The sequence below is a fragment of the Somniosus microcephalus genome, chromosome 23 (assembly GCF_052327205.1).
Source record: "Somniosus microcephalus isolate GS21.2 chromosome 23, FLI_Smic_1.0, whole genome shotgun sequence".
Taxonomy (NCBI): Eukaryota; Metazoa; Chordata; class Chondrichthyes; order Squaliformes; family Somniosidae; genus Somniosus; species Somniosus microcephalus.
This window is the reverse complement of record NC_141009.1, coordinates 8,622,654-8,647,897: the sequence shown is the minus strand read 5'-3', so window position 1 is coordinate 8,647,897 and position 25,244 is coordinate 8,622,654. Positions and strand designations below refer to the sequence as shown.

General features: G+C 45.0%; 1 protein-coding gene across 3 annotated transcripts in view; it reads right to left on the bottom strand.

The window, feature by feature from the left end:
* The window catches only part of LOC147101629 (mitochondrial adenyl nucleotide antiporter SLC25A25-B), a 67,174-nt gene extending 42,483 nt beyond the window's left edge, over nt 1-24,691 (bottom strand). For 2 of the 3 annotated variants that reach the window (XM_085965346.1, XM_085965347.1), the window contains exon 1: nt 24,384-24,691. In XM_085965346.1, coding sequence (XP_085821472.1) covers nt 24,384-24,596 — 213 coding nt within the window. In that variant the 5' untranslated portion in view covers nt 24,597-24,691. Of the gene's footprint in view, nt 1-14,582; nt 14,799-24,383 lie in introns of those variants that run through there. The other variant, XM_085965348.1, reaches the window with a different exon arrangement.
* Nucleotides 24,692-25,244: the final 553 nt, after the last annotated feature.

The window sequence follows — 25,244 nt, the reverse complement described above, 5'->3', positions numbered from 1 at the left end:
CCATGTAGCCTGGTTCTGCTCCTACTTCTTGTGTTCTAATTCTGTGTTAGATTTCAGGAGATGGTTTTATTCCTGTTCCTGGCTGGGGTGGAGATCGCCTTTACAGAAGGTAAGTACTGTAGAAAATATAGGGACAGAGTGATCTCCTGGAAGAGTTTCGATCGCCTAGATGGGTCGGAGAGGAATTTCCCAGATTTTTTCTCCCAAATTGGCCATTGGGTTTTTTATCTGGTTTTTCGCCTCTCCCGGGAGATCACATGGGTTCGGGTGGGATGGAGAGTGACAGAAGATTTGAGGTTAGGATCAGGTCAGCCATGATCTTATTGAATGGTGGAGCAGGCTCGAGGGGCCGATTGGCCTCCTCCTGCTCCTATTCCTTATGTTGTTATGTTAAGTGTCAGGGTCACGGTCTGTGGATTTTGGGTCTCTAGCCCCCGCCCCATTGACTAGTAAAACCATGCCGCGAAATATTAAAATCCACTTCTGAAGAGTGGTGTAATTCCATGGCTAAACTAGTTAACAAGAAGGAACACAAGAATTTTAGGAAAAGAAAGAAGCCATGAAGCCCGACAAGCCCATCCCTAGTTTAGTGATAAACTACACCGCTCGGCTTTCTCACTGTATCGCTCAATTAATTTCTATTCAGAAATGCATCCAATCATCTCTTGAACTTTAAAACAGTTTCAAAGGCCTTCCCCAGTACCATATTCCAGAGTTTTGTAACCCTTTGGTTGAAAAAAAAAATCCATTTAACTACCCTCTTGATCCTAGCTTCCCAATGTTTAACCTGTGTTCGCTTGTATTTAAACACTTCACTATAGGAAACAACTTATTTGCATCAATTGTGTCAATTCTCTTCAAAATCTTGAAAGCTTTAATTAGATCACCATTCGGTTTCCTCTTTTCGCAGTAAATAAGTCCAGCTTGCTTAGCGTTTCCTTATCTAAGGAAGGACATACTTGCCTTCGAGGTGATGCAACAAAGGTTCACTAGATTGATTTCTGGGATGAGAGGGTTGTCCTGAGATCGAGTAGATTGGGCCGATACTTTCTGGAGTTTAGAAGAATGACAGGTGATCTCATTGAAACATATAGGATTCTGAGCGGGATTGACAGGGTAGATGCTGAGAGGTTGTTTCCCCTGGCTGGAGAGTCTAGAACCAGGGGGCACAGTCTCAGGATAAGGGGGTCGCCCATTTAAGACGGAGAGGAGGAGGAATTTCTTCACGCAGAGGGTTGTGAATCTTTGGAGTTCTCTACCCCAGAGGGTTGTGGATGCTGAGTCTTTCAGTATATTCAAGGCTGAGATCGATAGAATTTTGGACTCTAGGGGAATGAAGGGAAAAGTGGAGATGAGGTCGAAGATCAGCCATGATCTTATTGAATGGCGGAGCAGGCTCGAGGGGCCATATGGACTACTCCAACTTCTATTTCTTATGTTCTCATGTTCCTCATAGCTTAAATTCAAGGGTGTCCAAAATCATCTGTTTCTCAGCTCTATTATTTTAAGGGCACTGCCTGGCCATGATTACCCGAGATGTTAAAGTATACCAGAAGTGGCCTGACCAACGCCATGCACAGCAACAACTTCTTTTCATCTGCACTCTATCCCTCTGCTAATCCAATTCAGTCTCTTATTTGCTTTTTTATTGTAGCTAAGAACTGATCAGAATTTCATACATTTATCCTTTATAACTAACTCCTAGATTTGTTCTGTTTAACACATAGTCCATCTTGATCCTGATCCCTGTACCATTTACACTTATGAACCGAGAATTTAGCTGTCACCTATTGACTAGCTACCTAAAAGATCCAGAGGGAAAACTTCCTGATCGTCAGATGTTAGCAACATTTTAACATAGCAGGAAGCTTTCCAATATACCAAAGTGACAGCAGCAGCTGTTTTACTCACAAGTGGTCAGACTGGCCAATGTTCCGTGGTGTAACTGTATACTCAGGGTTACTTTAAAATATATTAAAGACCTTCTCCATGTGCAAAAAGTTAAACTGCAACAATGAGGAACACAAAATAATCGAGAGTAAGGGCGTAATTCCCTTATCGCGCGTGAAACTCCCCTCACCTTGGTCAGAAAAAAAACCTCGCACAAGTCAATATACAAGTTATGAGAAGTTAAAAAATCGGCCTTTATAGTTTATTTTCTAACATCCCCAAAATGCAAACTTTGATATTTTAGTTGATGTAAACCGGAATTATTTACCTGGTTTTCACCTCGTGGTGGTAGGAAGGAGTGTATTCGTTCTCAGGATGTGGGCATCACTGGCAAGGCCAGCATTTATTGCCCATCCCTCACTGCCCTCGAGAAGGTGGTGGTGAGCTGCCTCTTGAACCGCTGCAGTCCGTGTGGTAAAGGTGCTCCCACAGTGCTGTTAGGTAGGGAGTCCCAGGATTCTGACCCAACAACAATGAAGGAATGGAGATACATGTACAACTCGGGATGCTGAGCGGCTTGGATTGGAGCTTGGAGGTGGTGGTGTTCCCAAGGCACCTGTTGCCCTTGTCCTTCTAGGTGGTGAAGGTCGCAGGTTTAGGTGGTGCTGCTGAAGAATCCTTGACAAGTTGCTGCAGTGCATCCTACATATAGTACACATTGCAGCCACAGTATGCTGCTGGTGGAGGGAGTGGATGTTTAAGCCAGTGGATAGGGTGCCGATCAAGTGGACTGCTTTGTCCTGGATGGTGTCGAGCTTCTTGAGTGTTGTTGGGGCTGCACTCATCTGACAAGTGGAGAGTATTCCATCGCACTCCTGACTTGTGCCTTGTAGGTGGTGTAGAGGCTTTGGGGAATCAGGAGGTGAGCCACTCGCTACAGTATACCCAGCCTCTGACCTGCTCTAGTAGCCACGCCATTTAGGTAGCTGGTGCAGTTCAGTTTTTGGTCAATGGTGACCCTCAGGATGTTGATGGGGGGGATGCACTCTGCGATGGTAATGCCATTAAATGTCATGGGGAGGTGGTTATGCTCTCACTTGCAAGAGATTGTCATTGCCTGACACTTTCATGGCGCGAATGTTACTTGACACTTATCAGCCCAAGCCTGGATATTGTCCAGGTCTTGTTGCATGCGGACTGCTTCATTATCTGAGGATTTGCGAATGGAGCTCAACACTGTAATCATCAGCGAACCTTCAGACCTTATGATTGGACAACGTGGACCACTTTCCATACCTCGGGAGCCTACTGTCAACAAGGGCAGGTGTCAATGACGAAGTCCAACACTGCCTTCAGTGTGCCAGTGCAGCCTTCGATCGCCTGAGGAAGAGAGAGTGTTTGAAGACCAGGACCTCAAACCCAGCACTAAGCTCATGGTCTACAGAGCAGCAGTAATACCCGCCCTGCTGTATGCCTCAGAGACATGGACCATGTACAGCAGGCACCTCAAAGCACTGGAGAGGTACCACCAACGCTGCCTCCGCAAGATCCTGCAAATCCATTGGCAGGATAGGCGCACCAACGTCAAGTGTTCTCGCTCAGGCCAACATCCCCAGCATTGAAGTTTTGACCGCGCTTGATCAGCTCCGATGGACAGGTCACATTGTCCGCATGCCTGATACGAAACTCCCAAAACAAGCGCTCTACTCGGAGCTCCGACACGGCAGGAGAGCCCCAGGTGGGCAGAGGAAACGCTTCAAGGACACGCTCAAAGCTTCCTTGAAAAAGTGTAACATCCCCACCGACACCTGGGAATCCCTGGCCCAAGACCGCACAAAGTGGAGGAGAAGCATCCGGGAAGGCGCTGAACACCTTGAGTCTCTTCGCCGGGAGCAAGCGGAAGCCAAGTGCAGGCAGTGCAAGGAGCGCACGTCAACCCAAGCACCCCACGCACCCGCCCCTTCAACCACCATCTGCCCCACCTGTGACAGAGACTGTAGGTCCCGCATTGGACTCATCAGTCTCCTGAGAACTCATTTTTAATGTGGAAGCAAGTCATCCTCGCTTCCGAGGGACTGCCTAAGAAGAAGAGTATATCCAGTGAGACCAGACGTCCCTGCCTTGTCCACAAGTGTATTGCGGCTTATAAACAATTCTAGAAATTAATGTTGGCACTATCAACAGATCAACTCTGAATACAGCCCTACGACATTCCTCTCCCAGTATTTCACTCTGGGTGTTAACCTGCTTATTTCAAATGGGTTAATGCCTTTTCTAAAAATAGCAATGAAATGTCATGAATGCATTAAGCAGTCACTCTGTTACTGTAATACCAAAAGTAATTTTTAAGCTTCTGGGTTTTAACAGCATTTTAATAAAGCTGTTGAATCCCCCCTCCCCGGGCAGAAATTTATTGATACAAAAGGTGCCACAGACAGAAGCTACGACTGGCATCAATTGCAACTAGATGGGCTGAAAAGGTATTCTTACAATGGACGGAAATTTGAATGACAAATCACTTCTATGTGGAGGAACAACAGAAGCTGCCTGAGACAAGGAAGTAAGATGACTGGCCAGTTGAGAAAAGAGAAGTCACGTGGTACAGATTAAAATCTCATGGTGTCCAAAGCAATTTCCCAGATGGACTGCCTGGCTTACCAATGGTACACAGGGGCTAATTAAAAGAATCTTTTACTTCAATCAAATTGTACAGTTCATTAATGTAAACATCAATATAAAATTGCAGGTGAGACACTGAATTTGTTTAAAGTTAATGCAGTTAGCAAGAACAGCAATAGTTCTCCCTCCACTGTTAGGCTTACTCATCCTTACATAGATTTTGATGTCTTTAAAAAAACACACCAGTATTCTTACCCAAAAATTATTCATATGAACAGTGATTTCTTATTAAATGGGAACCAAAAGTGACTGCCAATTCGCTCAGCTGCAATATAGAAATATTATGGAATCCTTCATTATATGCAGGGGATACGAACGTCTGTATATAGCAGCAGCCAGTTTCCCAGACTAGCTGAATACGTGTACTGAAGTACATCTCTTGGCAAATGTGCAATAAGTGCTTTGCTGTGCAGGAGCCCTAGACACCTTACAGCAAACAGAGGGGAGTGAAAGGGGTGCCAGTCTCAATAAAACTTGCTCCTGATCAACAACTGGATGGTCACCACTAAAGCTCTGTTCAAGGAGAGAGAGTTTATGGGAGGATTGGGAAGAGGGAAAGCCCCTTGGGAAGTAGAGGTAGTAATGACAAATGCTGCTGCAATTTGTCATGCGCTGAGGGAAGAGGACAGCTTCGACTAACAAGTCACTCAGTTTGCTGATTAGGTCATTCTATTCCAGGAACAGAATTCTTTTTCACTCCAAGGATAAGCTGCAGGCGTTCCAATTTTGTACAAAGACCGTCTTCTACCTTGGTTTCAATGGAGAGTCACAAATCAGGAAGAAAACAATGAGTTGATCCAAAGGGTTTAAAATAACTCAGTTGTGACCCAGATATTCTGCTGTTCTACTTGCTTGGATTAAAGATGTAGCATTCATGACTTCACTTTTGTCGGTCTGTACTGGTCGCTAGCTGAGAGACGCCCTTATGACTGTTAATTAGCAACACAGTTTCCTACAGTACTAGAGTGGCCACACGTCAGTACTTCATTGGCTGTAAAGCACTTTGGGACATCCTGAGGTCGTGAAAAGGTGCTACATAAATACCAACTTCTTTCTTTACAGCTAAAAACCAATGATTCAACGATTTATGAAATGAATGAGAAAATCGGAATTATTTTTGTGACATTCGCCTGAAACAAAGGGAGCACGAGCGAAACTACAAAAAGGATCTTATTGTTCAGCAAATGTTATCTGAAGGAGAAATGACTTTAAACCATTCCAGTTTCCAAAGAATCATAACCTACACTCCGCACTCAACTTATTCTGTGATATTCTACTCAGTGTCGCGATGCTCTAAACCCCCATTCAAACAATTTTTACATGATGATAAAAGGAGCACCCTATGGCAGACACTAGCTATACTCACGTAGGATACATGACGAAAGAAAAAACACCAAAGATTAATCTTTGTCGAGTTATTTTCCATTTCACTGATCCGCTACACATGCAAGGAATAAAATAGTATTTTCAACATATGGCACATTTATAACAGCAATGTTAGAATGGAAGGAAACCAAGCATGATGTCATTGCGTTTAGTTGAATATCTGAATACACAAATCACAATTTATGTTTAATTTACTCACATCTCACACCCTTATGACCTTGCCCACAGGCTTCACCCTCAACTTCCCATGATTCTGCCTAACTACTAAGGGAGACTAGAGCACAAAATCTAGGCTGACAATTCAGTGTAGTGCTGAGGGAGTGCTGCACTGTCAGAGGCACCGTCTTTCAGGTGAGACGTTAAACCGAGGCCCCGTCTGCTCTCTAAGGTGGACGTAAAAGATCCCATGGCCACTAGTTCAAGAGCAGGGGAGCTCTCCCTTGTGTCCTTGCCAATATTTATCCTTCACCTGAAAACAGATTATCTATTTCATTGCTGTTTGTGGGAGCTTGCTGTGTGCAAATTGGCTGCCACGTTTCCTACATTACAACAGTGACTGCACTTCAAAAAGTACTTCATTGGCTGTAAAGTGCTTTGAGGCGTCTTTCTTTTTTACGCCAATTGCATCACTTGAGCTACTGGATTTCCACGCACTCAGCTGCACAGAGTCCGCCTTCTGCATTCTCCCTTCTGCGATACAGATTTTTATTTTTTTATTTTTATTAAATGGTTCTTGGGATGTGTGCAAAACTGACAAAGCATCATTTATTGCCCATCCTTTGTTGCCTTGAGAAGATGGTTGGAAACTTTTTAGCAGTGATTGTTTTCACAATGGAATGGCTTACTAGGCCACTTTAGCGGGTGTTAAAAGCCGACTACAGCATGGGACTGGAGTCACATGTAGACCAGACCCAGTAGGTGTGTCAGGTTGTCTTCCTTGAAGGATATTAAATGAGCCAATTTTAGAGCAATCCAGCAGCTTTCATGGCCATCGGTTTCTCCAAAATTGCCAGATTTATCAAACGCAATTTCACAACTTGTCATGGTGAATTTGAACACATGGGGTGATTTTCACTCAGAAGTCGGGAAGGAGGGGGGTCGGAGTCCCGCCTCCATCGAGATGCGGCCAACCCACGCGATTTTAACTTGATTGATCTTGTTGAGCCCGCCCAGCAGGCTCAGCAGGCCAATTAAGGGCCACCCGGCAACAGGTGACGTCACAGACTGAAATATCATCTGTCAAGACATGTTGACAGATGAAATATCAGCGTTTCACAGCTGTTTGAAGCTGTCAAACACTGACAGTCTTACTTCTAACCGGAGTCCTTCTCCACAGACTCAGTTAGAAATCTCTCCGGCACAGAAAGCTGCAGGCTGTCACTTTTGACAGATCGCAGCCATTCTGCTTTCTGTGCCGGTGAGATGAGGGACTCCCGGAACCTAAAGGAAGGAAGGCTGAAAAGGTAAGTACAGGTAATTTAAACTTCTTTACACACTTCAGACACACCAAACACACTTACCTTTGCACTCATGCACCCATCACTCACCTGAACACCGACATCTCGACCCCTTCAACCCAACGGCCCGACTCCTCTAACTTGGCGTGGTTTGGAGCCGTCGGGAATCCCACACTTCAAGCTTTAAAATAGGGATTAGGCTAAAAACTGCCTGTTAACAGGCAGTTAATTGTCACTAATCCCTTCCCGCCTCGGGTAGGCGGGTCCCAGTGCGGGGCGGGTACCCGCCTCCTTTGACTCTTACATGGAGGCGGGTTGGGGGCGGGATGGGGTCGGGACCCCCGAATTCAGGACTTTAACCCCCCGCACGCCTCCAATCCCGACTCCACGGGTCAGTTAAAATCGAGGCCATAATCTCTGGGCTGATGGTCCAGTGCCATAACTACACGACCGTACCCAATTCTAAAAGAAAACGTACCACATTCTGTACTTGGTGATCCTAGAATAGACATTTTTGCTGTTCCTCACCAATGGTCACGTAATTCAGTACCATAATGGGCAAGTGAAACTATGTATACCAAGTACAGACCGAGTATATACAGGATAAGCCTTATCTTGAACAGGTCGACCCACTATGCAGCTTTAGCAATTAACCAATATTTACCCTACAAGAATCTGCTTTCTAGGTAATTCGCTCCAACTCAATTTTAAATTCCCACTGTATTCATCAAAAGGAAATAGCTAAAAAGTATATGGAGACTAGTATCATGTTTCTATTTTATTTTTAAATTTTGTTGCACACAGAAAATGGCTGTAAAATGAATGCTTCCCCCTTACTGAGAATTGGCATCAGTTCCAGTAACAAAATATCTACCTTCTGACACCTGACTAATATCCAACTAGTTATTGAAATTAGTGAAACCTCGAAGTTTCTTGCTTCTTTCATTGTGTAGAAGATGGTCTGACGACCTGTGGTCCGAGGGAACCATGCAGCTCACAAGCCCCGGCAGTCCAGCCCTCGGAGCCCAGGCAGCTCACTCCTCAATTGCCACTACTTGAACTTACATGAATCTTTAATGTAGAAAACACCGCAAGAAAAAATGTAAAATAGGTAAGAAGAATGGATGCTGAGCTACAACGCAGTGTGTGGGGGGGGTGAAATTAAGAAGAATAGCTAAAAGTTTGGTTCAAAAGATGGATATTGAAAAGCTTTTAATAAAAAAGGTAGAGACAAGCAGAGACGTGCAGGAGAGTTCCAGAAGATCATCGAGTCATAACGGCACAGAAGGCGGCCATTCGGCCCATCGAGTCCGTGCCGGCTCTCTGTAGAGCAATCCAGTCAGTCCCATTCCCCCGCTCTATCCCTGTAGCCCTGCAAGTTTATTTTCCTCAAGTGCCCATCCCATCTCCCCTTGAAAACACCGAGTGTCTCCGCTTCCACCACTTCTGTCGGCAGCGAATTCCAGGTCATCACCATTCGCTGTGTAAAAATGTTTTTCCTCACATCCCCCCTGTATCTCTTGCCCAAAACCTTAAATCGGTGTCCCCTAGTCCTTGTACCATCAACTAGTGGGATCAGCCTTTCCCCGTCTAGCCTGTCCAAACCCGTCATAATCCTGTACACCTCTATCAAATCACCTCTCAACCTCCTTTGCTCCAACGAAAACAAATCCAGCTTCTCCAACCTGTCCTTGTAGCTAAGATTCCCCATCCCCGAAACCATTCTGGTAAATCTCCTCTGCACCCTCTCAAGGGCCTTCACATCCTTCCTAAAGTGTGGTGACCAGAACTGGACGCAATACTCCAGTTGTGGCCTAACCCGCGCTTTATATAAGGTGGAGCTGTGGCAGCTGAAAGTAGGGCAAAGAAAAGAGAGGGTGGGGGAGTGCAGAGGCCCGATTCCGAAGACCACAGGGTGCAGGAGAGTACATAATGCTGGAGAAGATTGTAGAGATAGGGTGGACTGAGGCCATGGAAGGATTTGAAGACAAGGACAAGGACCTTTAAACTATAGGCCAGCGAGAACTTAGTGCGGAACAGGATACAGGCAGCTAAGTCTAGGACAAGTTGGAGTTTCTAGACGGATAGATGGCCATTGGAGAAATCAGGAGATTATCGTGCCCCCCAGCCCACTTAGTGCTGGACAGGAGCAGTTCTATAGGGAAATTAGGCAGGAGGCTAGGAAGACCATCACCCTCATTAACATAGCTTTGTTGGGCCTGCGCCTGCTGCATGTGTAGGCCAAGTTACACACTTCAGGAAAGCCACAGAAATCCCAGGGCAACGCAAAAGAGAGAGAGACTCTTTTCCCTCACCTTTGCACCCAGTAAACTGGGCATTCCCGAGACAAAGATCAGGATAATCGGCACCATTAGGTTTCGAGGTGACAAATTGCAGATGAGAATTTCAGCAGTTCAGGGGTTGATGTAAGGCAGAGCTGGACAATGTCATGGAGGAGGCAATAAGCTGTCTTTGGAGTTGACTTTTTTCTCCCCTTGACTTCAGGAATACCGAGGCCAAATGTAGTGTCCTTACTACCTCTTGAACCGAGACCAATTAATTCTGTACAGGTCAAGGATCAAACCTAGGATCTTCTGTTCGGTGTGTTTCAGTACATCAGGTAAAGTTCCACAAAAAACCACAGGGAGCGCCTGCAGCCTCTGTTTTATAAACTTCATAGCCTCTTACCAAACAAACAAATCAATCAGAATGGTTTAATTACAAATTACAGAATCACAGAATTTTACAGCATTTGGCCCATTGTCCCTGTGCAAAGTGCTATCACTTAGTCCTGTTCCCCTGTCCTTTCCCCATACTCTTAAATTGTTCTTTCAAATATTTATCCACTTCCCTTTTAAAAGCTATTGTGGAGTCTGCTTCTACCACTATTGCTATGATGGCATTCCATGTCCTAGCAACCTTCCGCGGGAAAAAAGGTCTGCGGACCTCCTTCTCCACCCACTTCAGTGAAGAGGTTTGGGTAATTGAGTGAGGTTGCCAATTACCATCTTCACTAATATTCCAGCCCAAGGGGAGGGGGCAGTTAAAATGGAGCAGGAGACATAATCCATTTCCGCCCCGATCTGACCAACTGAAATTTTAAATTGCAGACAAGCCGGCGGGTTCCTCTTTACCCGCTCTGCGATTTCAACAGAGGCCTGAGTGATGGAGCAGTGGGGGCTTCCCCACCACGCCAAACCTGCCGGGTGCTAGATCAAGGGCCAGAAGAGACCCGGTATGGTAAGTTCAAACATTCTTTTAAATTAAAGTTTCCTTGTGGGCCAGGAGGACTCCTCCAGAACTCGCAAGGAAACCTTGGGCCTCCTTTTCCCCAGGCACCCCAACCCCTACCCTGGTAACCAGCGACTGTCTCTTGCCACCTGAATTCCAGGATGATTTGGACAGGTTGGGTGATTGGGCAGAAGCATGGCAGATGCACTATAACATGGATAAATGCGAGGTTATCCACTTTGGTGTCAAAAACAGGAAGGCAGATTATTATCTGAACGGCAGTAGATTGGGAGAAGGGGAGGCCTGGGTGTCCTTGTGCACCAGTCGCTGCAGGTGCAGCAGGCGGTTAAGAAGGCAAATGGTATGTTGGCCTTTGTAGCGAGAGGGTTTGAGTACAGGAACAAGGATGTCTTGCTGCAGTTGTACAGGGCCTTGGTGAGACCACACCTTGAGTATTGTGTGCAGTTTTGGTCGCCTTATCGGAGGAAGGATGTTCTTGCCATGGAGGGAGTGCAGCGAAGATTCACCAGGCTGATACCTGGGATGGCAGGGATGATGCATGAGGAGAGATTGGGTCGATTGGGCTTATACTCGCTGGAGTTTAGAAGAATGAGAGGGGATCTCATTGAAACTTATAAAATTCTAACAGGACTGGACAGACTAGATGCAGGAAGGATGTTCCCAATGGTCGGGGAGTCCAGAACCAGGGGTCACAGTCTAAGGATAAGGGGTAAGCCATTTAGGATAGAGATGAGGAGGAATTTCTTCACCCAGAGAGTGGTGAACCTGTGGAATTCTCTACCACAGAAGGCAGTGGAGGCCAATTCATTAAATATATTCAAGAAGGAGTTAGATATATTTTTTAAGGCTAAAGGGATCAAGGGACATGGGGAGAAAGCAGGGACCGGGTACTGAATTTGGATGATCAGCCATGATCTCGTTGAATGGCGGAGTAGGCACGAGGGGCCGAATGGCCTACTCCTGCTCCTATCTTCTATGTATCCTGCTCCAGACTGACAGCAAGTACTACTGGGTTTGGACGAAAGTCCGAATATTTAAATTAAACCCAGGGGTTCAAAATATCTCTGGGCCTTGGAATGCTCCCCGCATGTAACTCTTCTGTCGAGGCCGCTGAGCTGAAAGGAGGCAAGCTGCTTATTGCAGGAAGGAATAATGGATCCGCAAGCAACTGACATTGCAAACTACTGTAGATATCGAAAGGCAAAAGCAACCTCAGTTTTTATTGAATTACCTTTGATTTGGATAAGAAGCAGCTTTAAAATATGCTGGCCTAGATTTTCCAATTGTAACACCAATGGTAACCTATTCACTTTAAATGGGTTATCAATCAGAAAATCTAAGCCTTTATCTCCATTTATACTAATGTTACTTCAGTAATAGTCCACTGTACAAATGGAGCATAAAGTTTACAAAAAGTATCAAAATTCTCACTTTCTTTTACAATTCTAGCTGCTTCCCAACTAACGGAGACCCAAAAGTTAACAAGCACAGAGATTTGAAACATGCAATTTTATTGGCAGTTCATTATGGAGAAAAAGAGAGAGAGACATTGCCTTGTGTTTCACTTAATGGAAATTCACTGCCAGGGTTTGTACTATTTCCACAGAAATTCATCTTCTTTGGCTGTGTTTTTCTTAATAGAATTTCATCCAAGGTTTGTGCTATTTTCACAGAAATTTGCAGCTTTTGGTCTCATCAACACTAGCTCCACCCCCAGTAACGCAGAGATTAAATGATTCAGGAGGAAGAATTCTCTGCCAAGCTCTCAAGTGTTACTGAAGAGTAGAACGACAATTCTGATATTTTTAATATAATATAGAGATACATGAGCTTAGCACAGAATTCTTCCTCGTTGCTACATTAAAATGAAAGCTCCTTCAAGAATGGTGTGTAAAAAAAAAAATCCATATTTGGTTTTTGGTGCTTTCAGCTCAGTTCTCAAATTTAGTAAAATCCAACCATATTAATCCACAATAGAAAGGATATCAAACAAGTCATTTTGTCTAGTATTAATCAGGATTAAATGTCGAAGAAATAATTATAGCAACAGGCTCGGCAAACTCACAGCAACATACTATCGAAAGCCAGAGAACATATCATTTTCATTTTTCATTGAGATAAGGCGTAGTTTTACAGGTCAAGTTACACAAATTCAATATTTGAAAGGATTGCAGTTCCCAGAACGTGATTTCAACCCTGTTACTGTAGATCCCACAGTATTCTAGGAAAACCAGTAAGGGAAGTGTGACATTTTAGACGGAAATACCTCCATTTTCTGCCTTATTAAAATACACCTGTTTGCAGCTGCTAAAAAGTTCACGTCCTGGTGTTACCTCCACTTACACATATTAAAAAACAGAACTTTAATCATTCCAGATAGTTACTAGCCACCTGTGCTAAGAAATTAATTAACCGCATAGCATGTAAGGATTCATTCTCCTGTATATTTTGATAAAGAGTCAGATCATAACAAATTCTGGAGAAACACAATTTCAAACAAAAACCAGCTTCGAGATTTCTGCAAATCGCTTCAAGGCAAACAGCACAACCAAACAAGAAACACTTGCTCTGTCTGGTTTGGTTGCTAGGCCACACTACGCAAATGAATTCAAATTTACATTTTGGAGCTTTGATTATTTCCAAAGTGCAGTATTACTAAAGTTTAAATTTAAGGGACTCCGTGCACTTTTTTTTTTTTACAATCAGGCCAGCAAGTAACAGCTGCAGCTATATTTTCAGAATATTTTGGATTTTCTTTGATCAAACCGGTTGGTACAATACTTCTGGAAATTCAGCTGTGTTCAAACCAGTTTTCAACACTGCATCACATTCCTCCTAAACATAAATAAATAGCACAGACTAAACAGGACATAGACAGGAGTTTTGTGAGATAGTTCGCTGAGTTCTTTTAGGTCTGATGCAGGATGACTGGTTGCATCAATTTCCAGATCTTCTGAAAATCCCTGAGAGAGCAACCGCAGAGCTGGAAGGACAGTGGGAATAACTTGCTGTGAAAATACAATGCAGTAGCCTTTGATTTCTCTGAAGGGACTAAGCAAAGTGTACACTGATAACTAAGCTTTTCCTGGTTAAGTGAAGAATTTTAGATGGTGTCTTAACTCTTTAAGTGGCAGACCCCCATTCAACTTTGAAATCTGTTCTCAAGTGATTACCCATTCTGCAAAACTCTACATCCTGAATAATGAGTCACAGTTGACTCTATGAAAATCACAAACTGTATCCAGAAGATGTCTCAGGACCTCCAAACTATGCAGGTTTCAAACTGCGTGTCAACTGCAGTGGAGACATGTTTGAACGACAAGCACTGCATTGGAACAACCTCACATTTCTTTGCTCAGATATATTATGGCCATTATTCACCCGCAAGCATACATCATTCCCCAACCAATCAAATGAATAAGATTTTTTGTTTTCCTCTCCTGAAGGGCAGCAAAAGATAACCTCCTTAATTTAATTGATTGGGCAATGTATTATAATTTAGAAAGGGATACAAGGCAAATCGCATTCTAAATTATATATACAACCACTTCATAGATGGATCATCTTTTCATACCTACTATTAAAATTGCTCTATAAAACTATAAAATTTGTGAAGTGGCATTTATTTTGCAAACTGCTGCTGAATGCAGTTAATAGAATAGATAACGGAGACATACCCTTATAGACCAAACTCTGAAAGTCATCATTTTAACTCCTGTATTAACAGGCTTTAAATAAAGATGTCATTTTTGTGATTGTTTCACAATTAAAAGGCTGCTTTCTAGAGGATTTAAAATTGGATCTTGTCAATTTTTTTATAAAGTAACATCTGTTATGCTGTATGTACAACACATACCCTCTAAAGTTGCTGAAAGAAAACAGTATTGATCTCTGACCACAAGAATCTTCACACACTACCTTTACTGGTTCCTGCACAGATTTCTGATCCTGCCCATGGCGCTTTCCGTCAGCAACAATCCCATCCTCTGTGTTACTGGGTTTCCCCTGCGTTTCAGCTGCATTGTCCAAGTAATTGGTCTGTTCCCTCCCCACTCCTGCGTCCTGACACACCACTTTCAGGAATATTTTATGTAGGTACTCATACACAGCTTTTAGCATCCTGTACTCTTAATAGTTCGAGACTAGAAATTTGTATGACTCCTATTGGGGAGATGCTGCAGCACGCTATAGTGTGTAATATACACTGAACCACAGGCCAAAGAAGGTACAGTATGTGAAAGTAATGCAGAGGAGTCTCATTCTTCCTGCAGTGTCGCGAAGCCTGCAGATTCAATGCAGTATTTTCCCAGCCACTCACAGAACTAGATACTAACACATGCTTTATTCAAGTACCACCCTTCAGCCAATCAGATTACAGAGCTTGATGCTGATGCATCTTCGGGGTCACTGTTGATGAAAAGCTGCTGAGCAGTTCGTATTGATCCATCAATTTCTCGTTTGTCATACCAGAGCATTGTGCTTTACGTACAGGCAGGCTCACCAAGGTACGGTGAACATCACGCTAGCACAATCTGATTGTGTGGGATACATGGAGGGAACACAGACTGAGCTAATCTAATTAGGATTCCTCTCAGCACACAACACAGTACAAAAGTGGTGATTTTGCATCACTCTTTCCCTAGGTTTACCACAAAAGAAGTTTAATTGCCTCCTCTTTGAATATGTAGACAACCAGTCCGTAATATGACATTAGCATAAAACAAAATGAATACTACCACACAAGTCTACTTCTGAATAATTTGACCCTTTTATTTTAATATACTTTAAAATTGGGACATATTGAGGACGGTTTATAAACAATCCAAGATAATCATCAACATATTATATAGATGGCTAGAATTCAGACCAGCGAGAGCAGGATTAAAATGCAACCTATTTCTTGTGTGGGTACTATATGAGCTGAAATGAGGAATACAATACGAGTTAGGATTCCAGATCCAGCAATTTCAGGATCTGTCCAGGTGGCTGAACAAGATTCAACAATAGAAATAATATGACAAAATGAAATGCCTCACCAATTAGGGGGAGATATTCACAGCAAAAGGCAGAAAAATTAACTATAGCTAAGGTTTTTAAAAAAAAAAAAATCATTCTTTGAGATGTGGACATCGCTGGCAAGGCCGGCATTTATTGCCCATCTCTAGATGCCCTTGAGAAGGTGGTGGTAAGCCGCCTTCTTGAACCGCTGCAGTCCATGTTGGGAAGGTACTCCCACAATGCTGTTAGGTAGGGAGTTCCAGGATTTTGACCGAGTGATGGAACGGCGATCAATGTTCCCGCTGAGCTGTGCGCGTGCGGGGCTGCGCAGTCATCTGCAAGGTCCCGCGCAAGCTGATCACCGGCTTTTACGTTGTAAATACCGCGCATGCGCAGAAATTTAGAGGGGCCACGCATAAAAGAAACAGGCCGCGCAGAACAAAGTGCAGCTTACCGGGAACACTGACGCCGATATATGTCTAAGTGAGGATAGTGTGTGATTTGGAGGTGATGGTGTTCCCATGCACCCGCTGCCTTTGTCAGTATTATATCATTAGTAGGATTCATTCATTTACTTAAATAAATTATTAGTATCTACGAAGAACAGCTGTGGGAATGCAATGCGTTACAGCACCAGATGTTCACAGTAAGCAGTAAATTCTAACCTTCAGTAAGACCCATCCTTTACAAGGAAATCCAACGCTTCTGTATCGAATACATCATTTCATATTTTGACAATATATATTAACGCAAATAAAGCACAATTATGTATGGAACAGGATCAGTTTCCCAAACTGTTATGAAAAATATTTTCTTTTAATTTAGAAAAATCTTGCTTTAAATGTTAAGATGGATGCCTTTCCAAACTTTAAACAAATCAAACTTCACAACGAGTTTGCGTCTCTCCAGGTAGACTTGCCCTGATAATCTAATTTCCCATTCAACAGGTAGAAGCCGTGTCTTAATGGAAGGTGTCTTTGAATCAAATGTCTCTGCTGACAGTTTTATAGAGAGCAGAGTGCATCTTTACTCTCCAATCATGCCTTCTATTATTCAGTGGGACCAATGTGCTCCCTTTTTGAACAGAGGCATATCCAATAAGCCATGTTATGAAACAAGACTGTTGCTTACCAGTCCCAATAGTGCATTCCTCACCTGATGCAATTTCACCCTGTTACGTGAACGTGAATCTAGCAGGATATCTGCTGTCATCCCTCTTGGTTCAACACTGAAGGATAGCAAGGGCTTCCGAACCTCATTAGACAAAGATCTTACAGATATCCTAGTTCAGGTTGGGTCAACGACTTCCTCTGACAAAGGCTTTGCCCTGGGTAGGGAAAATCTCCTCGCTATATATTTAACCAAATGAAAAATAAACCCCTCCCCATCGCAGGATTTCGACACTATCAGCCTCCGAGTCTTGTTTTCTCCTTCAACCCAAAGTAATTAAAGCTTTGCTAGCTTATCACAGCATTATTCTGTCCATACACCCAGTAAGCTATGATCACGTCTTTTGGGGGACGGGAGGGGTAATGGGGATTGGAGTGTAGTCAGAATTGGCACAGATGAGGATGGAAACTGTTAGACCTGGTGCAAGATGGGATAGTCTCACGGTGCAGCAGGAATACGTATGAAATGCACAAATGATACTAACCGAATTTTTTAAAAAGTGACATTAATTCTGGATGTTAGTCTAAATGAGGACCAATCTTGCTGAACTACAAACAAGTGTTCACTTGTTCTTGCAACACCAGCAATGCAATGGTAAAACAATATCTATAAGAAGGTACATATTACTATTCTATTGCTTCAGGAAACATACTACATACAACAGATGACACCAAAAACTCCTACGGTTGACTTCTTCCTTGAAGCTGGCCCACAACGCTACAGCTTTCTCTTTCAGCTGTTCTATCATTTAAATTACACAGCAGGGTCTTGGGATGACCAGCGCAAATTAACACTGCTGGTCCAAATCAAAATGCTGACATGAAGAGCCGTGGCAAATTAATAAACACCAGCAAAATACACTTAACAATGAAACAGCAGAACGATTTTGACTATGCACAGTAGAAGCAAAAACAGCAGTTAATAATAAAAATATCAAGCGGCACATGAGATAGCAAGTTGTAAGTGCCAAGTCATGAGTTTCTTTGATATTAGTCGCTCAGGTTTTATCATTTATTTAATTCAGTGAAAAAAAGTCACCCTACACAGATTTTATTTGGGAAGACACCTGCCTTAGTAAGACAGTTAGGATTTAAGCAAAATTATTGACTCCAGTCATTATATAACAAAACTAACAGCCAGATTGGATTGCTTTCTTGTTGCTTCAAGTCAGTGTATCCTCTGACACAAAGAGGTATTTTGTCTTTAATACTCACTTCGACAGCAGCATAATTTTTACTTTCAAGTCACATGTACCTAAACCTATATCCTGTAAGTAAACACCGCCTACTTTTTCCACAACTGTCATTTGTGTGCAATTCAGATTCAGTAAGGAGTAATTGTGGCCATGTGAAATTTTCATTCTGTGACTACTTGAACTGTGAAAATTATCCAACGATTCTGTGATAATTTTGGACGGTCAAGACTTCAGTTGCATTTGGAGAGAACACGAGAGCAAAGTACTGGTAGTAAGGCTGCTAGCAGCAATATTGTGATGGAGTACGTGTATCACACAATGTTAGAGTTGCATGCAACTTTTCCTACAGCACAATGAAATGAACCAAGTGACAACACGTTGGAGTATGTGGTTTGCAAGAGTAATATCAGAATGCTGTTCATTATTCCACCCACCGTGCCTGCAGAAATCAGGATTCCTTTTTATACCATCCTGAATGAGAACCTTAACCGCATTTTGGTGTGTCATGAAATAGCAGAGCAGCACGGAACTCTAGCCTTGTTCCCAGTCACTCTATATATACACAAGTATAAACCTGTGCTGGTCTCTCGAGAAATAGATAGCCGCAAGTGATTTCAAGGCTGTAATCTCATCCAAATGCTCAGGTCAACAATTGAGCAAAGCTGAAGCACTTTATAACCATCATTTGAACCCTAGAATGAAATTGCAGGCTTGAAATTATATCCTGCAATCACATTACATAGATTCTCTGAAGTTCAGAAGTGGTTTTATTCAATTTTAGGAACTTTTTTTTGCCAGAACCAAGTTTCACAGCTTAAAAACCAACAATGTACAGCCAACATTTACAGCTTCACGATCAGGGCACCAGCCTTCGAAAAAAAATCATTGCAATAAAATCATGAGATTTTCTGCTAACTAAGAAACACTTGGGAGTATAACAAAGACGACAATCTGTAGAAAACAAAAAATTACACTAGCCTCAGCATTTCTGGGTTACGAAGGGAAACTTAAGAAAAAAAGGTCTACACATTACAAGGTTTCAAGTTTACAATAATTTTAAGTCACTTTACTGTAACACAGGTTGAGCGTCCTGAATCCAACAACCTCGGGACGGAGGCCGAGCCGGTTTTCGTGTTTTTCCGGACTTCGGAACGTGTTTCTGATGTCCGAAGTCCGGAAATATCGCAACCTAGGCTCGGGCGTTTCCGGACATCAGAAACACGTTCCGAGTCCGGCAATGCCTGGGCCGCTCCGCGTAGCGCTGACGCGTTTCTCCGCCCCTCCCCTTCTGTTAAAGGGGAGGGACGCTGCGAGCTCTGCAGAGCATCCGATGGCCCACACTAGGCCACCGGGGCGGTGTGGTGCCGTGGCCGCAGCCGCAGCCTGGCGGAAACACTACGTGGAGCTGTGCAGATTAAGGAGGATAAAACACAACACTAACGTTTTATTGCATCACTCGCATTTTTCACAGGACTTTTCAAAAAAAAACAAAAGTTAACGGCTTTTTGAAATACAGGTTGCACGTCCAAAATCCGGAGTTCCAGATTCCGGTACATTTTACGGATTCCGGACGACCCTGCCACCAATCGTCCCAGAGTTCGGATTCCGGATGCTCAACCTGTATGATGCTGTTTATCTATCCCATGGTATTTAGGCTTTACTTTTGGTTCTGACCAATAGCCAATTGCTCATCCTGCTATCTAACTGAAACGTGCCTGTACGGAACTTTATTATAAAAGCTTGCAACATTTTTGATGCGCTTTGAAACTGCAGTACAAAGTAGTACTGATATCAACTCAGGGCAAAGAGAAGGCAAAATAACAAGTCCTGGAATAAATTCACATCAACTAGCTCGATTTCTGTCTGGGCCCACAGAGCAACATTAGGTGGAAGCAATTCCCTCCGGTGGGGGAATCCACAACAAGGGGGCACAATCTGAAAATTAGAGCTAGGCCATTTAGGCACGGTGGCATAGTGGTTAGCACTGTTGCCTCACAGCGCCAGGGACCCGGGTTCAAATCCGGCCTCGGGTGACTGTCTGTGTGGAGTTTGCACATTCTCCCCATGTTTGCGTGGGTTTCCTCCGGGTGCTCTGGTTTCCTCCCACAGTCCAAAGATGTGCGGGTTAGGTTGATTGGCCATGACAAAAATTGGCCCTTAGTGTTAGGGGGGGGATTAAATACGTGGGGTTACGGGGATAGGGCTTGTGTGGGATGGCTGTCGGTGTAGGGACCGGGTGCTAGGGTTTGAATGATCAGCCATGATCTCGTTGAATGGCGGAGCAGGCTCGAAGGGCCGAATGGCCTACTCCTGCTCCTATCTTCTATGTTTCTACGAGTCAAATCAGGAAGCACTTTTCCACACAAAGGATAGTGGAGATCAGGAACTCTTTCCCCGGGACTATTGAAATTTTCAAGACCGAGATCGATAGATTTTTGTTAAGTAAGGGTACCAACGGATATGGTTCAAAGGCAGGTAAACGGATTGAGGTACAGATCAGGCATGATCTGACTGAATGGCAGAACAGTCTCCAGGGGACGAATGGCCTACTCCTGTTCCTATCATGTTTCCCACTCCTGCCGAAAGCAATTGGCCCAGTCACACTAAGAATGTGTGCGAGTATTAAACGATAATTTCGTTCTCATGGTTGATGAGGCAAGCAACGTCCTGCGGTGCCCACCAATAGGGGAATCAATTGGCAAATCTAGAGATAGCGACAACCACAGGTGATCGGACCGGTAGGGACCGCAGGACATACTGGGGGGTGAGTTTTCACTTTTAAATCGGCAGGTTGAAAACGGGCAGCAGATCAGCTGCCTGTTTTACACCCCATTCAATTTTAGTTTCCACTGACTTCAATGGAAAGAAAATCAAGCGGAGCATAAAACAACCCTGATCCACTATCGCCTGTTTCCCACAAGGCAGTAAAAGTGAAAATCCACCACTGTGCGTTTCATCGACTGCCAGGACATCTTCGAACTCAAGGCCAGTGATTTTAGTTTGTTTGGATCATTTATATTAGTAGTGATTTGTGAAGGGTAGGTCATGTCTAACTAATCTAGTTGAATTTTTTGGGTAGTGGAAATCTGGAACTCGTTCTACCAAAAGTCTGCGGACGCTGGGGGTCAATTGAAATTTTCATGACGAAGATCGATAGATTTTTGTTAGGTATCAAGGGATGTGGATCAAAGGCGGGTAAATTGAGTTGAGGCACAGATCAGCCATGATCTACCTGAATGATGGAACAGGTTCAAGGGGCTGAATGTTCCAGTTCCCCATGAAGGGGGCGGTGGGGGGGGGGGGGGGGGCACTTGTTAGGAATTAGCTCTTTATTTTGTGGCATTGGGCAGCCAATGCCACTCTACTAGATCAGACAAAATAGGTCAGACAAAGTGATCAGCTGCTGATCACCAGCAAACAGTACAGTCAGTATCCATTAAAAAAGGTACATGGCGATACAGCTACGGCAAACCATTGTAACACCTACAATAGCAAAATACTGCAGATGCTGGAAATCTGAAATAACAGAAAAGCTGGAAAAACTCAAAAAGGAAGAAGGGTTTTGCATTGTAACGCCTAGCCTGCTTAAAATCAAGCACCATGATCTAGGACAATATGTTCAGAACATTTAAGATTAATGTCAAATGGAACAGTTGCGGCCATCCCTCCTCAAAATGAACCAGCCTTGCGCGCGTCAGCCGTGGCTCAGTGGTAGCACTCGCCTCTGGATCAGAAGGTTTTGGGTTCTAGTCCCAGCACTTACTCCAGGCTAACAGTGCCAGTGTAGTACTGAGAGTGTGCGTCACTGTCAGAGGCGCTGCCCATCGGATGAGACGTTAAACAGAATCTGCTCTCTCAGGTGGATGTAAAAGATCCCATGGCATTATTTCAAAGAAGAACTGGGGAGTTCACAACAACAACTTCACAGAATCACAGAAACCCCACAGTGCAGATAGAGGCCATTTCGGCCCATCGAGCCTGCACCGACACATATCCCACCCGATCCCTGTAACCCCTACACCAACACATATCTCACCCTATCCCCGTAACCCCACGTATTTAATCCCCCTAACACTAAGGGTCAATTTATCATAGCCAATCAACCTAACCTGCACATCTTTGGACTGTGGGAGGAAACCGGAGCACCCGGAGAAAACCCACGCAAACACGGGGAGAATGTGCAAACTCCACACAGACAGTCACCCGAGGCCGGATTCGAACCCGGGTCCCTGGCACTGTGAGGCAACAGTGCTAACCACTATGCCAACTTGCATTTATCCAGCGCCTGTAACGTAGTATAACATCCCAAGGCACTTCACAGGAGCATCATTAGACAAAATCTGACACCGAGCCAAGGGAGGAGTCATTGGGGGGGGCAGGTGACTAAAAGCTTGGTCAAAGAGGTAGGTTTTAAGGAGCATCTTGAAGGAGGAGCAGAGGGGTTTAGGGATTGAATTCCAGAGCTTAGCTGATCCCATGCCATCAGCTGCCTGGGCTCTAGACTCCGGAATTCCCTCACTAAGCCTCTCCAACTCTCTCTCCTCCTTTAAGAAGCTCCTTAAAATAAACCTCTTTGACCAAGCTTTTGGTCACCTGTCCCAATACCTCCTTAGTAAAAATAGAAAATGCAGGAAATACTCAGCAGGTCAGGCAGCATTCGGCCATTTCCATCTCATCTAGACTCATCTTTTGTTTCTTAACTTGTCCCATTACCATCTCCTTTTGCCTCGCACCATCATCCCTTTTGTCTTTTAATCTCTCCTGCCTTCCACCCTATCACAGACCTTCCCTTTTGTTCTGTCCTCCCCTCCCCCCCTTTCCCGAAACATCAACTCTGTTTCTCTCCCCAAAGAGGCTACCTGACTTGCTGAGTATTTCCAACATTTTCTATTTTTATTTCAGATTTCCAGCATCCGCAGTATTTTGCTTTTGTGCTAATATCTCCTTATGTGGCTCGGTTTAACAACGCGCCTGTGAAGCTCCTTGGGAAGTTTTAGTACTTTAAAAGCACTATATAAATGCAAGTTATTGTTAGGGCCCAGGCAGCTGAAAGCACAGCTGCCAGTGGTGGGCCGATGTAATTCAGGGGTCCCCAGTGTCCTGGCCAATATTTATCCCTCACCAACCTGGTCACTGTCATCTTACTGTTTGTGGGATCTTACTGCGTGCAAATTGGCTGCCGCATTCCACACTGCTGGTGGGATCTTCCTGTGCTGCTGAATTAATCATTATATGGGATCTTACTGTGTGCTGCCGAGTTACCCGTTGTGTGTGGGATCTTGCTGTGCGTTGCCAAGTTAACCAGTGTGTGGGATCTTGCTGTGCGAGTGATGGTGGGGTCTTCCTGTGCTGCCGAATTAACCATTATATGGGATCTTGCTGTGTGCTGCCAAGTTACCTATTTTGTATGGGATCTTGCTGTGCGTTGCCAAATTAGCCGGTGTGTGGGATCTTGCTGTGCGCTGCCGAATCACCCATTGTGTATGGGATTTAGCTGTGCGCTGCCAAGTTACCCATTGTGTGTGGGATCTTGCTGTGCGCTGTCGAGTCACCCAGTGATGGTGGGATCTTGCTGTGCACTGCCGAGTTATCTGTTGTATTGGGAACTGGTTGTGCGCTGCCAAGTTACCCAGTGTGTGTGGGATCTTGCTGTGCACTGCCGAGTCACCCAGTGATTATGGGATCTAGCTGTGCGCTGCCGAGTTACCCACGTGTGCGCGGGATCTTGCTATGCGCTGCCAAGTTACCTTTTATGTCTGGGATGTTGCTGTGCGCTGCCGAGTTACCCACTGTGTATGGGATCTTGCTACGCGCTGCTGAGTTGCCCATTGTATGTGGGATCTTGCTGCGTGCTGCCCAGTTACTCAGTGCATGTGGGCTCTTGCTGTGCGCTGCCAAGTTACCCATTGTGAGAGTGTGGGATCTTGCTGTGCACTGCCGAGTCACCCAGTATGTGTGTGGGATCTTGCTGTGCTCTGCCGAGTCACCCCAGTGTGTGTGTGTGTGGGATCTTGCTGTGCTCTGCCGAGTCACCGTGTGTGTGTGTGTGTGTGTGTGTGTGTAGGATCTTGCCGTGTACTCCCTCCCCTGCAATACCAACAGGGGATCTGACTGACCTTGAAAAGTTCTTCACTGGCTGCGAAGCGCCCTCGGGGAAGTCTGCCTCCGGTATACGGCTTCCGCTGGGGGGGTGCTGTTTAAACGCGATTTGGTTCAGTGTGTCCGGAGTCGGCCACCGTCACCCTCAGGAGCCGGAGGACCGCCTACCCCACCCCGGCCGGCAGTGGGCCCAGCGGCACCGGTCATTTCCAAACCCCGGTGTATGTCAGAGAAAGAAAAAACCCACTTCGACTCACCCTCAACTCCGACTCGGTGCGGTGGACGCCCAGCCGCTGCAGGCCGGCCGCCAGGTCCTCGACGCACAGCCCGCCGTCCTGGTTGACGTCCAACTGGTGGAAGAGGATCCGCAGCCGCAACCGCAGTTCCTGCTCCTGCCGGGCCGCCTGGCACTCAGCGTCGGCCGACTCGCACTCGCACAAGACCGGTGAGGCGGGGGCGCGATCTTGCATTGCCGGGGCGGCGGGCCTGACGGTGGTTTTTATTTTTAATTCAAAAACCGAAACGCCGGCCGACCACGTCCGCGCGCGCCGTCCTCCGGGCGGGAATAGCTCGCCGGTGCGGCCGGGCGCCGATTGACAGCGCCGTCCGCCAATCAGATTGCCGTCCTTGGGGGGCCCGTCTGATAAATCAGCCAATAACGTCTCGTTGAGGTGTGGCGGGCGGGACATCGTGGGCAGCACTGAGATTGACAGCAGCATCCCCCAATCGCGTTGCAGATTTCAGTGGGCGTGCTCGAGGAATCAGCCAATAATAGTGGTGGTGGGCACGACTTAGATTGACAGCAGCATCCACCACTCAGGTTGGAGCGTGCGGTGGGCGCGTCAGGAGATTTAGCCAATCAGACCCTGGGGGCGTGAAGGGGCCCGCTTGATTGGCAGCTCTGTTATCCGGCGATTGTGCCTTGGCTGTCATTGAGAAGCTTGGGTGATGGGTTTTTTCCCCAGTTAATTACAGGTTCTCAGATGTGGACCCGAAATCGGATAGGGGCCTTTTTTTTTAGTACATCAATGGGCCCCAGTGTCACCAAACAGAAACAAAATCATTAAGACTCTTCCCTTCCCTTCCTTGACTTCTCAGTCTCTATTTCTGGGGATAGG